The sequence below is a fragment of the Lipophrys pholis genome (assembly GCF_963383615.2).
Source record: "Lipophrys pholis genome assembly, chromosome: 5".
In the NCBI taxonomy this organism is placed as follows: domain Eukaryota; kingdom Metazoa; phylum Chordata; class Actinopteri; order Blenniiformes; family Blenniidae; genus Lipophrys; species Lipophrys pholis.
In genome coordinates, this window is record NC_137628.1 from 3,092,913 (window position 1) to 3,109,695 (window position 16,783).

General features: G+C 47.5%; 1 protein-coding gene across 2 annotated transcripts in view; it reads right to left on the reverse strand.

Annotated features, from left to right (window-relative positions):
• The window catches only part of LOC308110014 (complement C3-like), a 38,804-nt gene that overhangs the window by 21,688 nt on the left and 333 nt on the right, over window positions 1–16,783 (reverse strand). For both annotated transcript variants that reach the window (XM_080464006.1, XM_080464005.1), the window contains exons 2-6: window positions 15,015–15,213; window positions 13,971–14,133; window positions 13,485–13,579; window positions 13,177–13,265; window positions 11,817–11,899 (exon numbers count right to left, since the gene is read on the reverse strand). In XM_080464006.1, coding sequence (XP_080320132.1) covers window positions 11,817–11,899; window positions 13,177–13,265; window positions 13,485–13,579; window positions 13,971–14,133; window positions 15,015–15,213 — 629 coding nt within the window. The remainder of the gene's footprint in view (window positions 1–11,816; window positions 11,900–13,176; window positions 13,266–13,484; window positions 13,580–13,970; window positions 14,134–15,014; window positions 15,214–16,783) is intronic.

A 16,783-nucleotide genomic window follows, 5' to 3' on the forward strand; every position in this document is an offset into this window, starting at 1 on the left:
CCTCATCGCAAGAAGCTGCTGATCGCCCCTCGGATCACACTACGGGTTTCCCCTCCGTAGTCCACGTCAGGTCTCTATTTTCTGGGACGCCAGAGAACCGCCCGCGGCCACAAATCGACGGATTTCACCTGGCCACGGAAGCACGTTTCCCCCTCGTCCAACCAAGTAAGGCTTAGAGTCTGGGCAGGAATTAGAATAACGTGATATTATTATTGCTGTGTGTTTATTGTTGGTACTTGTAACTTTGGGACGCCGATCCCTGTTTCTGAGTACTTTTGTGTCTACGCGTGGACGGCCATCCACGCGAATCATCGCACGCACGCGCGAGCCTCCTCATCCTCAGCTCACGCTTCTGCTCCCAGAGTCCATATCTGCCTGAACAGCCGTTTTTGGACTCTGTACGTGTAAGCTGAGGCGGACGCGTCAGTGTACACAGTCAGACACCCCCTCCTCTCTCCTCTCTCTCTCTCCTCTTCTCCTCTGTTTCCCTGTTCACTAACCAGCGCACGGTACGGCCGCCGCTGCCTCCAAGCGCCTCCTTTCAGTGCGTCCCTGGGACCGTGTGTAGTTCACTGCGGCTCGGATTTCTCGGCCACAAGGAATCCGGCGCGCTCCCGACGGCTACGGCCCGTGCGGAGCTCAGTGACGTCACGCTATCCCAGGCAGAGCACGCCGAGCGCCTCTGGTGACCGGGTGGGTAATCACATCGATTTCCTCGCCGGGTCGCCGAGCCGTTTGGCGCCCTCTGGTAGTCGCGTGGGTAATTGCAACCGCTCGTACCGCCATCTGGTGGTTGCATTAAGTCATCACAACTGCCCCGCGCGCCGACGCGCACCTCCCTCTGGTGGACGTTCGTGGTCATTACCCTCTCACCAAGTCACGCCCCTTTCGCTCCACAAACCCGCACACACACACACACACATCGCTCCCCACACTCGAACACACACACCCACTCACACACATCGCTCCCCCACACTCGAACACACACACACACACACTCACACACACACACACACACACTTTATTAGCCGGCTTTGTTTTGTATTGTGTTGTTTTATGAGATCTTGCTTGATGTTTATTGATTAGATGTGATTCATAGATTGATGATTTAGGAATAGACGTTTGTTAATAAACACTTAATAGTTGAATTGAACGATTCTTGGTGGTTTTTGTGTGCTTTTCAGCGACAACTGCTGGTTGTAACAGTCAGTGCTCGGATTTACAGCCTTCCTTTCCTGCTTCAGTTAAATTGCGATTATCATTTCAATCAGAAATAATAATTTAAACATTTTAATTGAACTTTCTTTTTTAAGACTGATGTTTCGTTTAAGACCCTAACTTCAGCTGGTGCCCCGACTTTGATTAAGTAACGGTAATATTCAATTGATTAATAGTTTGAATGGTTTAAATCAATTTCAATGATTTTAACGCTTTGGGTAATTTAACACACCTAGGAGGCGTTGGCGAATGAATGCAGGTTTTCCACGGGAATAACCCGCATTGCTTTTAAATAATTTTAAGTGTTTCATCGCATTTTCTGTGGTTAATTACCCGCACTATTATTGATTGATCTGTTACCCAGTTAACCTAATCACAACTTGAATTGTCTCTAAGCTATTGTTCATTTATTTTGTTGCAGATAGATAATTTGTATGCTTTATTAATTAATAAATTAGTCAATTTATTCAATTAATACTCAAGAGTGCTTTTAATCATTTTTAAGTGGTTTTCGTGCATCTCAGCATCCAATTATCCAGTATTATTAATTCATAAAGCGCAAGTTTATCCAATTAATAATCCTAACTGCATTTAATTCAATTTCAATGGTTTAGCTCATTCAAATAACTCATTGTATTTAATTAGTAAACCCCGACTTTACTTAATTAATTCCAACTCCTCCTTGATTACTCCCGATTGTTGTTAGATAAATAACCAAACTTGTTTGATTAACAATCCATTCTAAATTGCTTGCAGATCACCTTCGGTGGTCCACTCCACCGAAGTAATTCAGCCTCCCCTCAGTTATTGACTTACAAATCGCAGGTTTGTTTCATTGATAACTTGAATCATAGGTTGCTCTCCGTAATTTAATCATCACTCGTAATCAAGTACCGTTGTTCATTGATCGGTCAATAGCCATTTGTGACGCCTTCGCAGCTTGAGCTTTTCCCCGGTTACTCCAGCGAGTCGCCTCCTGTGGGTCCACAGGCGCTTCGGTAGGTCACGCCACTGACCCGCAGTTGTCAACAAAGGAGTGACCCGTCACGCCTGTTGACCGGTCGTGCCACTGGTGGACCGCCTTCGCGATTGGACCCCGTGGAGGTTCCTCCCGTCAGGCGACCCTTTTTAGCTCAAAGCTGTTGGCCGATAACTGACTATTTACTCCAATCAACCTTTATAGCTTTGCATAACTTACACTTGGTACATTACCTTAGTAATCTATTACTCCAGTAATCCATTACTTTGGTGGCCTACCGCTAGTGATCAGTAATTGTCAACCCGTAAATAACAATTTACTTCTGTTTGGCGATTCGTTTATATGTAAATTACCTCTGACAGGGTAGAACCTTCCGGTAGCCTACCACTAGGGTAATTTGCATATTCTGATCACACGCTGACCCCAACATAATGGTGCCCCGTGTGAGGCTGTTGTAAACCAGCATTGGTACGAATAACTGCACAAAATAATCCTGAATCGTTCACTTAAGGTGTAGCCGTTAACTTTATTCTCCCAGAATTGGTTTTCAAGATACACTTTTTCAGCACTGTCGAACAAAGTCACTTGTGGTGTGAAATCAGTTGTGAAGTGGTTAGTGCCTTGCTTTCCCTGCATTCTACGCATGATTAACACGCTGTGTTAAGATTTCTGACTACGATTAATAAGACACTAACAATATTGCTCGCCAAGGTGTTAGACGCATCTGACTAACTTGGATAGGGTGCAGCTCGAGCAATTAACGAAACCGAGAGGTTTGTAAGACACAGGTACAGCCGTTACCTGTGCAGTAGCAAAGCTAATTTGCCGTTAACCACAGCTAACGTTGTTGACTTCGGGCGTAAATCTCAACCACTCAATGGAGGGTAAGAGTTCCCGGGCACAGGGAGCCGAGGCTCCGCCGGTGCTAACTGAGCCGGCCATACGAGACGTGGTGTCCCACCTCGTCCGTCTCTCCTTGGAGGAGAAAGCAAATCTCGAACGCTACAGCGTTGAGATTTGCGAAGAAAAGATCCGAGAGCTGGTAAGTTTTGTCAACAACCCAGGGGACAAGCCGGCACGTACAGTGCCGGACGTCCTGGGCCAGATCAGCCTGCTCTACCAGCGTAGAGCAGAGCTACAGTCAAAGGAGGCGGAGGAGCGTACGGATCGGCTGCGTCTGGACAACCAGAGGCTATCCAAGGACAACGCTCGCCTCCGACAGGAGCTGGACGCCTCCAAGGACGAGGATCAGCCTTCAGAGCCCGAGAAGCAACGGGCTCTGCCTCCTCATAAGGAGACGAAGGTCGATGAGTGCACACTAGAGAGTGAGCCTCAGATCCAGGAGTTAAAGGAAAACCTAGAAGAAGCTCAGTCGCTAATCGCGATGGGCATGGAGAGGGAAGAAAATCTCCGACACCAGCTTTACACTGCCACCCTAGGTGCGCAACGTGACCCTAATTGGGGTCGTCGTAATCTGGCTTCGCCAGAGAGGTCTGGCACTATCGACTCCTCATGCGCCACAACGCAGAGGTATGACGCCTCATATAGCTTAGATGGTGATTCTTTTCAGCCCACGCGCAGCCGCAGCACGGTGCGCTTCGACGACTCCGCCACTCCTTCCCATCTGCAGCCCCCACGCGACGCTAGCAGTCGGGAGCAGGGGTCCAGGAGGGTGCCTCTATACCCCAGTAGACCTCCCTTGTATGGCCCTAGCGGCCCCGACCCGCGTCAGACAGCAGTCCACGGGGAACTGTCGTCAGAGGACTCTGACGGCCCCAGTCCCGTGAGGGGGTGGGATGTCCGGACCCGCCAGCTCGAATCCCTCGCAAAGGACATCGAACGCTTTGACCCGAGCAACAAGGACGCGAGTATCGAGGACTACCTCCGTGAGGTTGAACGCTGCCTCCTCGACATCGCACGTCCTTCCATGCGGGAGAAGCTAAAGCTTCTCTGGAAAACAACGTCCAGAACAGTCCATGTTTTCATGGAATCCCTGCCGCCAGACACCCGAGACCGGTACTCCACCCTCTGCCAGGCTCTCCGGGAAGAGTATTCATTGTACAATGACCCTGCTTCGGCAACGTTTGGTGCATTCGCGATCACCCAACGGAAGTCTGAACCTCCAAAGGAGTATTACAGGCGCCTACGAGTGGCCTACTTCCAAGGCCGCAATGCACCGGGGTTGGAGGAAGATCACGCCTTCAAGTCTCTGTTTGTCAACAACCTCCACGACAGTGGGAGGTTCGATGTGGCTCTATTTTGCAGGACCGCCAAACCCACCATGAAGGAACTGCGCCAGCACGCGCAGATGGTGTGGGAATTGCGTCAATGCCCGGGTAAGAAGCCTGACATTGACCAGAGGGTCCTGGAAGTGGAGCCAAGGGAAAACACGGATTTGAGGCTTGAGGGCGATGAGTTGCCGACACCCAGAACGAATGCTGGAGGAGGGTCTGGTACACCCTCTCCGTCTGAGCAGAAAGGCGCACAACCAAATCAAAAGGGGGGACAACAGAGCCAGAAGGGTATTCCACCGAATCAAGAGGGTGGAAAATGGGCCAGGTCAGAACAAAACTTCCAACCGAAGAAAGGGCCCGACCCGAATTCAAAGTGGAAAATGAAAGGTTCGGAAAGGGACCACGGTCGCTACAGAGCTGACCAGTTAAAGACTGAGCTACAGCAGTGGGTTCAAACCTGCATCAAAGAGGCTGTACAGAACTTGGACCTGTCCAACCAAAGGGGGCGCCACCCCCCCTCAAGGGGACGGGGACGTAGGCCCCCTCCCTCCTGACTAGAGCGGCGGCCCCGACCCACCACAAACAAGGTTTACCTTGTCGGGTGGGGGGGAGAAACAGGTGAGGCGGGAGAACGTTCAAGAACGACAGCTTCCCAGTCCACCGATTTGCCGTTCCTGACTTTCTTAGGCAATCTCGTGCACCGAGAGAACGCCAACCGCATCTACACATCCGTGGTGGTGGGAGGATGTGTAAACGCCCTCGCGCTGTTAGATTCCGGGTCCGAAATAAGCCTAATGTGTTCAGCCACCTTCGCCGAGCTTGCGAGAGCTCTGCTGTCTCTTGGAAAGCCACTGCAGGTCGAAGCTTGCAGCATTAACATCAGAAGCTTCACTCAGGACACTTCACCCATCACCCAACGCGTCTGGGTGGATGTCACTTTCCAAGAGATGTCTTTGGTGCATCCCATCTATGTCACCACGCTGGACACAGAACCATTACTCATTGGCCAAGATCTCCTTAACCGATTAGCCCCACTGATCGATTGCCGTCGCGGGTACCTTTGGGCCCAAGTACGCAACCCGACTCGAATCGGTCCAGACATGGACCCTCCCTCTTCTGACAGCATGAACGCTGCCATCGAGTCCAGAAGTTCTAATCCCATGTGTACGCCTTCCAAAGAATCTGGCTCAAACACCCCTCTTGTCATGCTCCCTGACGGCCAGCAGTCGCGGCAGTCTAGGAGCTATCAGTCTCTGAGAGAGCATCCATCATTCCTATGCGCACTGGCGAACGATGGATCTCCACTATACAATCCCCACATCGTGGGGGGGGTACACCTGAATGGGACCTTGGTCCCAGAGACACTCTTGGCTCTGTGGTCAGAGAAATCTGCCATTGATGCCGATCTTCTAAAGGATCTGTGCCAACACAACGCACTCCTTGTCCAAGTGCAGCACAGCCATCGCCTGCTTGCTGCAGGGTCGCCGCAGACACTAATCAAAGCAACTGGTGTATGTGCCCTCTCCGTGCAGATAGGGCAGAAGAAAGCCATGCACTATATGAGTGTCGTCCCGCAGCTCCGCCCTCCTTGTCACATAGGAGCGGATCTCCTTGTCAGGCTTGGAGTCCAGCTGGACGCCGTGAACCAGGTTTTGTGGTCACTGGCGAGCGCGGACACGCAGCATCTGACGACCGAGCCGGAGCAAATGGCATCCGGTCAGACGATCCCGCAGGCGTGTCACGCTGCTAGTGAGTTGGAAGCCACAATTCCAGCACGGACAGCCGGGTTCCCAATCCGTCTCGCACTGCTCAAGGGGCAGAGGATGCTTGGCCCACAAGCATTCTTTCAACCCTTACCGTGCTTTTCTGACCTTTGCCTGACAATTTGTGGCACACCCCTTCTAGAGCTAACCAACCGCTCAGCCTACCTGCTAGTCCAGAACCTGACCCACAATCCGGTTCAGGTGAATGCGGGAAAACCACTAGGCGTCTTGGTCGACAGCTCATTTCACGACTTCGAGCTCAGGGTGCCCGTCATTGGCGACCTACCTCCATCCCTCATCAGGGACGAGACACTCGACAAGGTGTTGTACACGTTCCCCACCCGCATGATCCTTCAGGGGTCGCCTGGACTTCTCATCACCCGGTGCGGCTTATACACCCAGAGGTTCTACGTGCGCCTAGACCCCTGGGATGTATACCGCAACCACATCCGCAAGCCCCCCCAGCTGACTGAGGGAAGGCTAAGCGGAATCCAGACCACCGACACCATCGAGCATGCGAAACAGGCAACGGTTCACATGCTTGAACAGTTGGACAAATTCATGGTCACTGAGAAAGACCTCAGCGACGGTAAGCGACCCAAGCGGTTCCTCGGTGCACTGCTCTCCGCAGCAGCAGGCATCGGCTCGCTGTTCTCGATTGGCCTCTCCGCAGCCAACTCGGTCAGCCTGAAGGCCCTTCAGAGACATGTCGGGGAACTCGAAGAAGAAATGCCGGAAATCCAACAGAGACTCCTAATACAGAGTGAACAGTTACAAGGCTTGACCAAAACGGTTCAGGGAACCATACTCACTGTAAACTTGCATTCTGCTTTAATCAATAACACCTTGCATGCCTTAACAACCTTGTCAAGTATCGTCAGTGAGGACATAACGTATGTGCGAATAGTCAGGGATCTTATGCAAGATCTCCTTAGAGAAGTCAGTTCCTCCGTGAGTAGCCTCAGTACCGGGAAGATCCCCACGTACTTAGTTCCACTAACACTGGTTGAACAGATTCTCAAGACCACTACCACCACTGTTGTACAACCTTCACAGGTACATCTGGCATATAGTCTCGGCAGTGCTATTCCGATCTCTGTGAACCCACAGAACCTAGAGTTAGGATTTATCCTAAACCTACCAATCATTGAAAAGCAGAATGTGTACCGTTTAAAAACCGTATTGAATGTGGGATTCTGGGAGGGTAACACACACGTACACCTCCGAACGCCACCCACACTCGCCTACCACGACGACAACCCCTCACTCTACCTGGTCCCCAATCTCAGCATGTGCACAAACACCAAAGACATTCACTGGATCTGTCCCAGCAACCCTTTCATTAGAGATGTCACCAACTATCTATGTGGGCTGAGGGCAGACGCCCCGGAGCAGAAATGTCAAGGTAGTTTGTCCATCAAAGATGAAGGAACCGAGACCAGAGTAGAGAGAGCAGGTAGTCGATGGCTCGTCAACACACCTCATTCTGAAGCGACCATGTCCTACGACCGCCATGATATAGCCACCAAGCTCACCCTGCCCAATCAAACAATATTCCTCAATGTCCCACCAGGGGCTACAGTACACATTGACGACATAATCCTCCATCATCTCGATGCCGACCGACACGAGGTGGAGATTGAGATGATGGATGCATTCGTCGGGCACAATTTCACAATTGATGCCACCCTCCAAAGCCAGCTTCTGGCTGAGGGAACCAAATTGATTAAATTCAATTTAAAGCCCACAGGGCTCTCAGCCACTTTCCCTAGGCGGGCAGGTGGACACCCATACCAAGACCATCCCATCAGCATGGCAGCGCTCGGAATGTTGCTCAGTGGCTGGATCATCACGGCCGTAGTGGCGTACGCGATGTACAAGTACATCCAGAAACTACAGGCCCGACTGGATTCCCTGACCCTGGTCTCGCCACGTTTTGTGGGCCCATCCACAAACACACAATAGGCCAGCCCTCACCCAACCAAGAGGTGAAGGCACGGCCTACTAACCCTTTTCCTAACCACCCGTTCCCTTCCTATTTCTCACTCTCCTGTCCCTTTCCTACCTCTGTCATGTTCACTGGTGACGACCCTTAAGAAATGAAATGTATGTGTGCTTAGATAGTTAGAATAGAAATAGTAAGTCTGCCCAGACTAGCCTTAGCCTGCCCAGACTAGCCCAGCCTGCTCAGGAAATAACCTCACATGTGAACTGGTGGACAGAGAAGGACAGTATGTTTCACAGGACATGGGGACGTTCACAGATTCTATGGATTGTTCGGCCCAGGTTTGCTCCAAAGACTGTGACCTGCATCCCACTCTTCGGAACAAAGGGGGGATGTTGGAGCCAAAATCCTTTGTTCACTCACCCTCATGAGGAAGGGGGGGGGGCGAGGAGGGGGGTGAGCCACGTTTCTTTGAGAACAAAGAAACCATGTGCTCAACCCTGGAAAATTCGCCATTGATCACATGACCCCCCCCTGGGGGGCCCCCCGGGTCCCCCCTCCTCTAGCTGCGGCACTGCGGCTCGACGGCAGGGGGACCCAAAATCCCGTCATCACCGGGTCACCGGCCCGGTGACGCGCAAGCCAACCCCGCGTGGATTGGCTGAACCACGGCCAACGCCGCGGGGAGCCCGGAAGACATCATAACGGTATAAATTCAGGCCCGGGAAGAGATCCAGCCTCTTCCAAAACGAAATCGCGTCAACCCAGACGCACCTTTTCGTAAGGAGACAAAGCGCCTCGTGTTAACGCACCTGGACCGGGCCTGAATTTTCTTCACCTCGCTGGACGAGCTCAAGAAAAGCGGGAATTCCCTTTATTTTTGGTTTCCCCTTCTTTTTTTTCTTCCTTTTTTTGTTTGCATCCTCCGGACCCCGAGCGCGCGCTGCAACCGCACGCTCGTCTGCAGACCGACCTGAGCATCGCTTCTTCACTCCCCCCCTCATCGCAAGAAGCTGCTGATCGCCCCTCGGATCACACTACGGGTTTCCCCTCCGTAGTCCACGTCAGGTCTCTATTTTCTGGGACGCCAGAGAACCGCCCGCGGCCACAAATCGACGGATTTCACCTGGCCACGGAAGCACGTTTCCCCCTCGTCCAACCAAGTAAGGCTTAGAGTCTGGGCAGGAATTAGAATAACGTGATATTATTATTGCTGTGTGTTTATTGTTGGTACTTGTAACTTTGGGACGCCGATCCCTGTTTCTGAGTACTTTTGTGTCTACGCGTGGACGGCCATCCACGCGAATCATCGCACGCACGCGCGAGCCTCCTCATCCTCAGCTCACGCTTCTGCTCCCAGAGTCCATATCTGCCTGAACAGCCGTTTTTGGACTCTGTACGTGTAAGCTGAGGCGGACGCGTCAGTGTACACAGTCAGACACCCCCTCCTCTCTCCTCTCTCTCTCTCCTCTTCTCCTCTGTTTCCCTGTTCACTAACCAGCGCACGGTACGGCCGCCGCTGCCTCCAAGCGCCTCCTTTCAGTGCGTCCCTGGGACCGTGTGTAGTTCACTGCGGCTCGGATTTCTCGGCCACAAGGAATCCGGCGCGCTCCCGACGGCTACGGCCCGTGCGGAGCTCAGTGACGTCACGCTATCCCAGGCAGAGCACGCCGAGCGCCTCTGGTGACCGGGTGGGTAATCACATCGATTTCCTCGCCGGGTCGCCGAGCCGTTTGGCGCCCTCTGGTAGTCGCGTGGGTAATTGCAACCGCTCGTACCGCCATCTGGTGGTTGCATTAAGTCATCACAACTGCCCCGCGCGCCGACGCGCACCTCCCTCTGGTGGACGTTCGTGGTCATTACCCTCTCACCAAGTCACGCCCCTTTCGCTCCACAAACCCGCACACACACACACACACATCGCTCCCCACACTCGAACACACACACCCACTCACACACATCGCTCCCCCACACTCGAACACACACACACACACACTCACACACACACACACACACACTTTATTAGCCGGCTTTGTTTTGTATTGTGTTGTTTTATGAGATCTTGCTTGATGTTTATTGATTAGATGTGATTCATAGATTGATGATTTAGGAATAGACGTTTGTTAATAAACACTTAATAGTTGAATTGAACGATTCTTGGTGGTTTTTGTGTGCTTTTCAGCGACAACTGCTGGTTGTAACAGTCAGTGCTCGGATTTACAGCCTTCCTTTCCTGCTTCAGTTAAATTGCGATTATCATTTCAATCAGAAATAATAATTTAAACATTTTAATTGAACTTTCTTTTTTAAGACTGATGTTTCGTTTAAGACCCTAACTTCAGCTGGTGCCCCGACTTTGATTAAGTAACGGTAATATTCAATTGATTAATAGTTTGAATGGTTTAAATCAATTTCAATGATTTTAACGCTTTGGGTAATTTAACACACCTAGGAGGCGTTGGCGAATGAATGCAGGTTTTCCACGGGAATAACCCGCATTGCTTTTAAATAATTTTAAGTGTTTCATCGCATTTTCTGTGGTTAATTACCCGCACTATTATTGATTGATCTGTTACCCAGTTAACCTAATCACAACTTGAATTGTCTCTAAGCTATTGTTCATTTATTTTGTTGCAGATAGATAATTTGTATGCTTTATTAATTAATAAATTAGTCAATTTATTCAATTAATACTCAAGAGTGCTTTTAATCATTTTTAAGTGGTTTTCGTGCATCTCAGCATCCAATTATCCAGTATTATTAATTCATAAAGCGCAAGTTTATCCAATTAATAATCCTAACTGCATTTAATTCAATTTCAATGGTTTAGCTCATTCAAATAACTCATTGTATTTAATTAGTAAACCCCGACTTTACTTAATTAATTCCAACTCCTCCTTGATTACTCCCGATTGTTATTAGATAAATAACCAAACTTGTTTGATTAACAATCCATTCTAAATTGCTTGCAGATCACCTTCGGTGGTCCACTCCACCGAAGTAATTCAGCCTCCCCTCAGTTATTGACTTACAAATCGCAGGTTTGTTTCATTGATAACTTGAATCATAGGTTGCTCTCCGTAATTTAATCATCACTCGTAATCAAGTACCGTTGTTCATTGATCGGTCAATAGCCATTTGTGACGCCTTCGCAGCTTGAGCTTTTCCCCGGTTACTCCAGCGAGTCGCCTCCTGTGGGTCCACAGGCGCTTCGGTAGGTCACGCCACTGACCCGCAGTTGTCAACAAAGGAGTGACCCGTCACGCCTGTTGACCGGTCGTGCCACTGGTGGACCGCCTTCGCGATTGGACCCCGTGGAGGTTCCTCCCGTCAGGCGACCCTTTTTAGCTCAAAGCTGTTGGCCGATAACTGACTATTTACTCCAATCAACCTTTATAGCTTTGCATAACTTACACTTGGTACATTACCTTAGTAATCTATTACTCCAGTAATCCATTACTTTGGTGGCCTACCGCTAGTGATCAGTAATTGTCAACCCGTAAATAACAATTTACTTCTGTTTGGCGATTCGTTTATATGTAAATTACCTCTGACAGGGTAGAACCTTCCGGTAGCCTACCACTAGGGTAATTTGCATATTCTGATCACACGCTGACCCCAACATACACACAAATACGTACAGCTTCACCGATAAAGTGAACTTTACTCGGACCTACCATAGTCTTTGACCTCAAAATCTGCAAAGAAGCTGGTCTGCGGCGTGCTGCGAAACCTCGCCACCACTTTCCACAGTCCAAAGCTAAAAAATATCAACATGCAAACAATTTGTGGTTCGTTTCCTTCACAGACGTTTCAAGTGGAATCCGGAGTAGAAACATTTTGTGTCTGTTGATCAGTCGTGGTAAGCAGCAGCTTCGTAAACGCTTCAGTTTGAATGTTCACACTGAAAGCTGATTTCATGTTTATCCACCACAGCAAAAACATTTATTGGTGCTTTATTGTCAGTTGCACGTCTCATCAGGGTCACTTGTACTAAAATCAGAATTCTGATACGTTCAGATTATTGTAAATGTGCAATGTGATTCACAAAAAAAGCGATTAAAGCAACTTCATCGCAGCACCACGGAGAATACGACAAAAAAACGAAACAAACTCTCAAGTTAGGGTTTCTTCCAGTACTTTCAAGAAATAATATTGTTACTGAAGGCCGCTGGAGGCTTTAACGCAGACAACTGAGATATTACTTCATAAGCAACCGTTTCCCTTAAAACGGCCTGTTGATTTGCACCCTGTCGACACTAGAAACTCTCTGATCCAACATCTGGCATAGCAACATCCTGCTACCAGTGTTCATAAACTAAACATGGAAGATATTGGCAGGAAAGACTTTTCCTTCACTTGCTTTATGATTACTGCAGTTTTCTGTGAGTATATTTAAATCCATTTCTATTCAACTATAATATTTCAATTAAAGGTCCCATATTATACAGTTTTCCCAACAATTTCAGATACATGTCAGACGTCCAACAACATTGTATTCAAAGTTTATTTTTCCAAATCCAGCCTTGGTCCTGAATTTCAGCCAGTCTAAAAGTCCCTCTCGTGAGCTCTACCGAGAACAGGCTGTTTCTGTGTCTGTCCCTTTAAATCCTAATGAGCTGAGTTTGTTTTCCAGTAGTGTTTGTGAGGAGAAAGAAATGGTGCCTGTTGGTAATTTTAGAGGGTAGAGCTCATCTACATGTGGGAGTGTAATAGTGAGTATTCACTATGCGAAGGAATGTTTTTTTCCCCAGTTGATGTCACGAAGGGAAAATCTCAGATTTGCCTGTTTTAGCACACATTTGCTAAAAGCAAGTGGGGCAGAAAACAGACTTCCTTCACTTCTAGGAAACACATATTGCCATGAGAAAACCATTAGAAAGTGAATTTTATATTTATTATTTTATATTTTTTAAATTGAATATAGGCCCTTTAATGCCTAAATAGTATCACAGAAATACATTTATTAGTAAATCATCTGACAAACACTGATGATGTAAGTAAGAAAAATATGTAAAACATCAATATTGTGTTTACCTGACAACTTCAGCGAGCTGGAAATGTCCAGTAAAGATTCCTGACTGCAGAGAAATTGTGTCGTGTGGTAAAATGATTCCTTCAGGAGTCTACAAAGAGACACGACACAGAAACAGTTTTGTAATGAAAACATGTGTTTATGCTATATTTTCAACTAATTGTTCAATTTGTGAGTTTGACCATTTTCTTTACTGAAATTTCCCATCTTTTTTTTCCCCAATATTTGAGCTGTTCTTTCATTCAATCCTGTTGAAAAAAGCTTTGACTTTCAGGTTTCACGCTCATTAAAATAAAAAAAAAAACAATACCACAAATTCAAAGGAAATGGAAGCATCGGCTTCGGTCACGTTGTCTCTCTCCACAGGCTCCATGCGCGGAGAGACTCCAAATATCCTGAAATTAACTGAAACAGACAGAAACCAACACATAGACATATAGTAACAGATTGCTAAACTGTGTCAGCGCTGCTTACATCAGTCTTCCATCTAATTTGCTCACTAAGTAGTTTAGTGGTTTTCGGTGGTTTTGCTCAGTTAGCCCAGGATCAATCGGGATCCTCCGGTAAATATGAGTGAAGCAGAATATGAAGCATTGCAGCATATGAGTAAACAGTTTGTGAGAGAGACTCAGAAGCTCTATAACTGTTTTCATCTATCAAAAGAAAAATCAAAGATGAGCCTGCTGAAACTACGCATCATTCCAACACTGGCTTCAAGACAAACCTCTGTACATCGAAACTAATGGACAGTAAGATTGAAATAAGCATCTTTGCCAATCGTTCACTGCTAAAGTACCTTTGCTGCTGGGTGTGTAGAGCGTCTTATCCGTCTGGATGAAGATGTATCCCGACTGGAAGGACACTAAGACGATTTTCTCCAGGGTCACATCAGGAAACAGAGCTTGCAGGTGAACATATTGCTTCTGGTCCGGATCCCGGTGGAAAAATCGGACTGGGATCTAAAGGTAGAAGAGATATGAATGACTGGAGAGGGATGAGAACAATCATGTTCGAGGGAGTGGAGGCGAGCTTCCTTCCTCTGGCATGAGGGGGAAAAACACAATTCTACATTGCAGGGATTCTCGCACTTCAACAACACCAGGTGCTCAGCCCCCGTCCACTTTACATCGTTGATCAACACTCGCACACCAACGCTGCAGCAGTGGCTAATGCTGTCACCTCGCTGAGGACGTGGATGTTTTCCACGTTTCCTCCCACAGTCTGCAAACATGCATGTGAGATTGATTCCTCTTCTTCTTTTTGGGTTTAACGACAGTTGTATTACCGCCACCTGCTGGTTCTATCTATCTACATCGTTTCCCACCTCTCGTTGTCCCTGAGGACAGTTTCCCTCTCTCTCTCTTATCAGCAGCTTTTTCGACCCTGATGACAGTCCCCCCCCCCCCCCTCTCTCTTATCAGCAGCTTTTTCGACCCTGATGACAGTCCCCCCCCCCCCCTCTCTCTTATCAGCAACTTTTTCGACCCTGATGACAGTTCCCCCCCCTCTCTCTTATCAGCAGCTTTTTCGACCCTGATGACAGTTCCCCCCCCCCCCTCTCTCTTATCAGCAACTTTTTCGACCCTGATGACAGTTTCCCTCTCTCTTTTTTGCCCCTTAGGACTATTTCCTTTCTTCTTCCTCTTCTTCACCTGGGTTTGAGAAGCTGCACCACCTCCATCCACCGGTTCCAGTTTGTCTGCACTATCCCCACCGCTCTATACTGTAACTAAACAGGAAATGTCTCTTTTGTCCCTTTTGTGAAACCTGACATTGTAAATCTACTGTGTCAACAACAACAAAAGGAAGTAACAGCACCCCGTACATTGTGAGCATTTACCTTGATTTGAGCAAAGCTTTGAAATTTGTTCACACTGCCGAGATGCACATACGAGGAGGCCAACATCTTGGTTTTGGTGGGAAAGTTCATGACTCTGACTTCAACTGTGAACTCCAGATTGTCGTTGCAGTCTTGGCACTCCACAAAGACGTTTTCTGCTGTTCCTATGCGCAGTAAGCTGGGAGCGGACATCACCTTCCTGCAGAGACGAAATACTGTCAATCTCCTCCTTCAGCGAAGCTTTGAAAACCGTTAATCACCTGCATTTATCTTCTGACGGCTCCTCGGAACACTCTCAACCCGTTTATGTATTTTGCAATTATTTTGAGATCAGCTTGATGTCATGTAGCACCGTGTTTTCGATCATCCACGCCGAGATTCCGCAACCTTTATGACTGAAAGAGCCATTTTTACCACAAGGCACAAAATAAACTTCATCTGGAGCCACGAAGCATGTCGAGCCTTTAAAATGAGGTAAAACAGCTCATGTCGTTGTTGATAAAACTACAATTTAAAACACATTTTGTCGCATTTCTTACCAGTTTAAAATGTTTTTACCACGTTTCAGTTATTTTAGTGGATTCAATCTTATATTATCCATTTAGCGTGTGTTTGTTTTGGCTTTTGAACTTTGACCTTTTCTATTGACGCTTGCTCAGTTTGGCTCTTTTTAAGCAATTTCAGCCATTTTATTTCAGCATTTAGCATTTTTGGACATTTTAGCAATTCTAATATTTAAGGGCGAACATTGTTCTAACTCTTTTAGACATTTCAGGTGTTTTTCCTTTTGACACATTTTGACAGACCTTTTTCTCATACCATTTTTAGTTATTTTTGTTTTTTCCCCATATGATTTTGGGAAGGCTTCTAGGAGCCTTTATGAAGGGAGCTGGCTCCCGGTCGTGTTAAAAGAATTGTTTATCACATTAGGAAGTGCAAATTAACATTAATGACATTTCCCACAATGCACGTTGATTTCATGACCTGTGAAGTGAGGCCTCCTGGAGGTCAGAGGTATCAATAATTGATCCCAAAATGTCCAAGAAGTAGAACATTTAGGCAGAATAAAGGAATTTTAGGGAAAGATGAGCAGAAGAAAAAAAAGCTTGGCTTTTGTGTTTATGAGTCAACATTGATGATGAAGGGGAGCAATCTACATCGGCATTTTGAGACCAAACAGAGCTAATATATGAAAGTTCAAACTGGAGAAAAGAGAAAAAATTCATTAATTTACAAGCAGTGCCCCCAGTGGACACACCCGGAGCAGCAGTTACTTTTATTAATGAGTATTGAGTTTGAGCCTCCTGCTTGTTGGTCAGGACTCTGCCAGCAGCAGCATCTGTTTAATTGATTATATCCACATAAACAACTGGTTCATTTGCTGATTTCACACAATGATGAATATTTTCTTTTTCTCTATGACGCGTACTGTCTCTTGTTTTGTGCACGCCTTTCTTCATGCCTAAAATCAGCATAATGAGTGGCATATATGCCATACAGTCAAAGATAAAAAAGATGAAGTCAGTTAATCCTTTGGATTTCATCAATGACACAATTTCAGGTTTATTGTATTTTTTCCCACTTCAGTTTGGACTTCACACAGATAATGAGTGAACCATTGATGACCCGGACTCAGATACAGCACTGAGTCAATACAATATTTCATCATTTTTTGGGACATTTGTTTACTATGGCTGACACAGTTAAAGGCTCCGGGAAGTAAAAATCAACATTTACGCCACCTTACTGGAAATGGTACCATGGTTCAT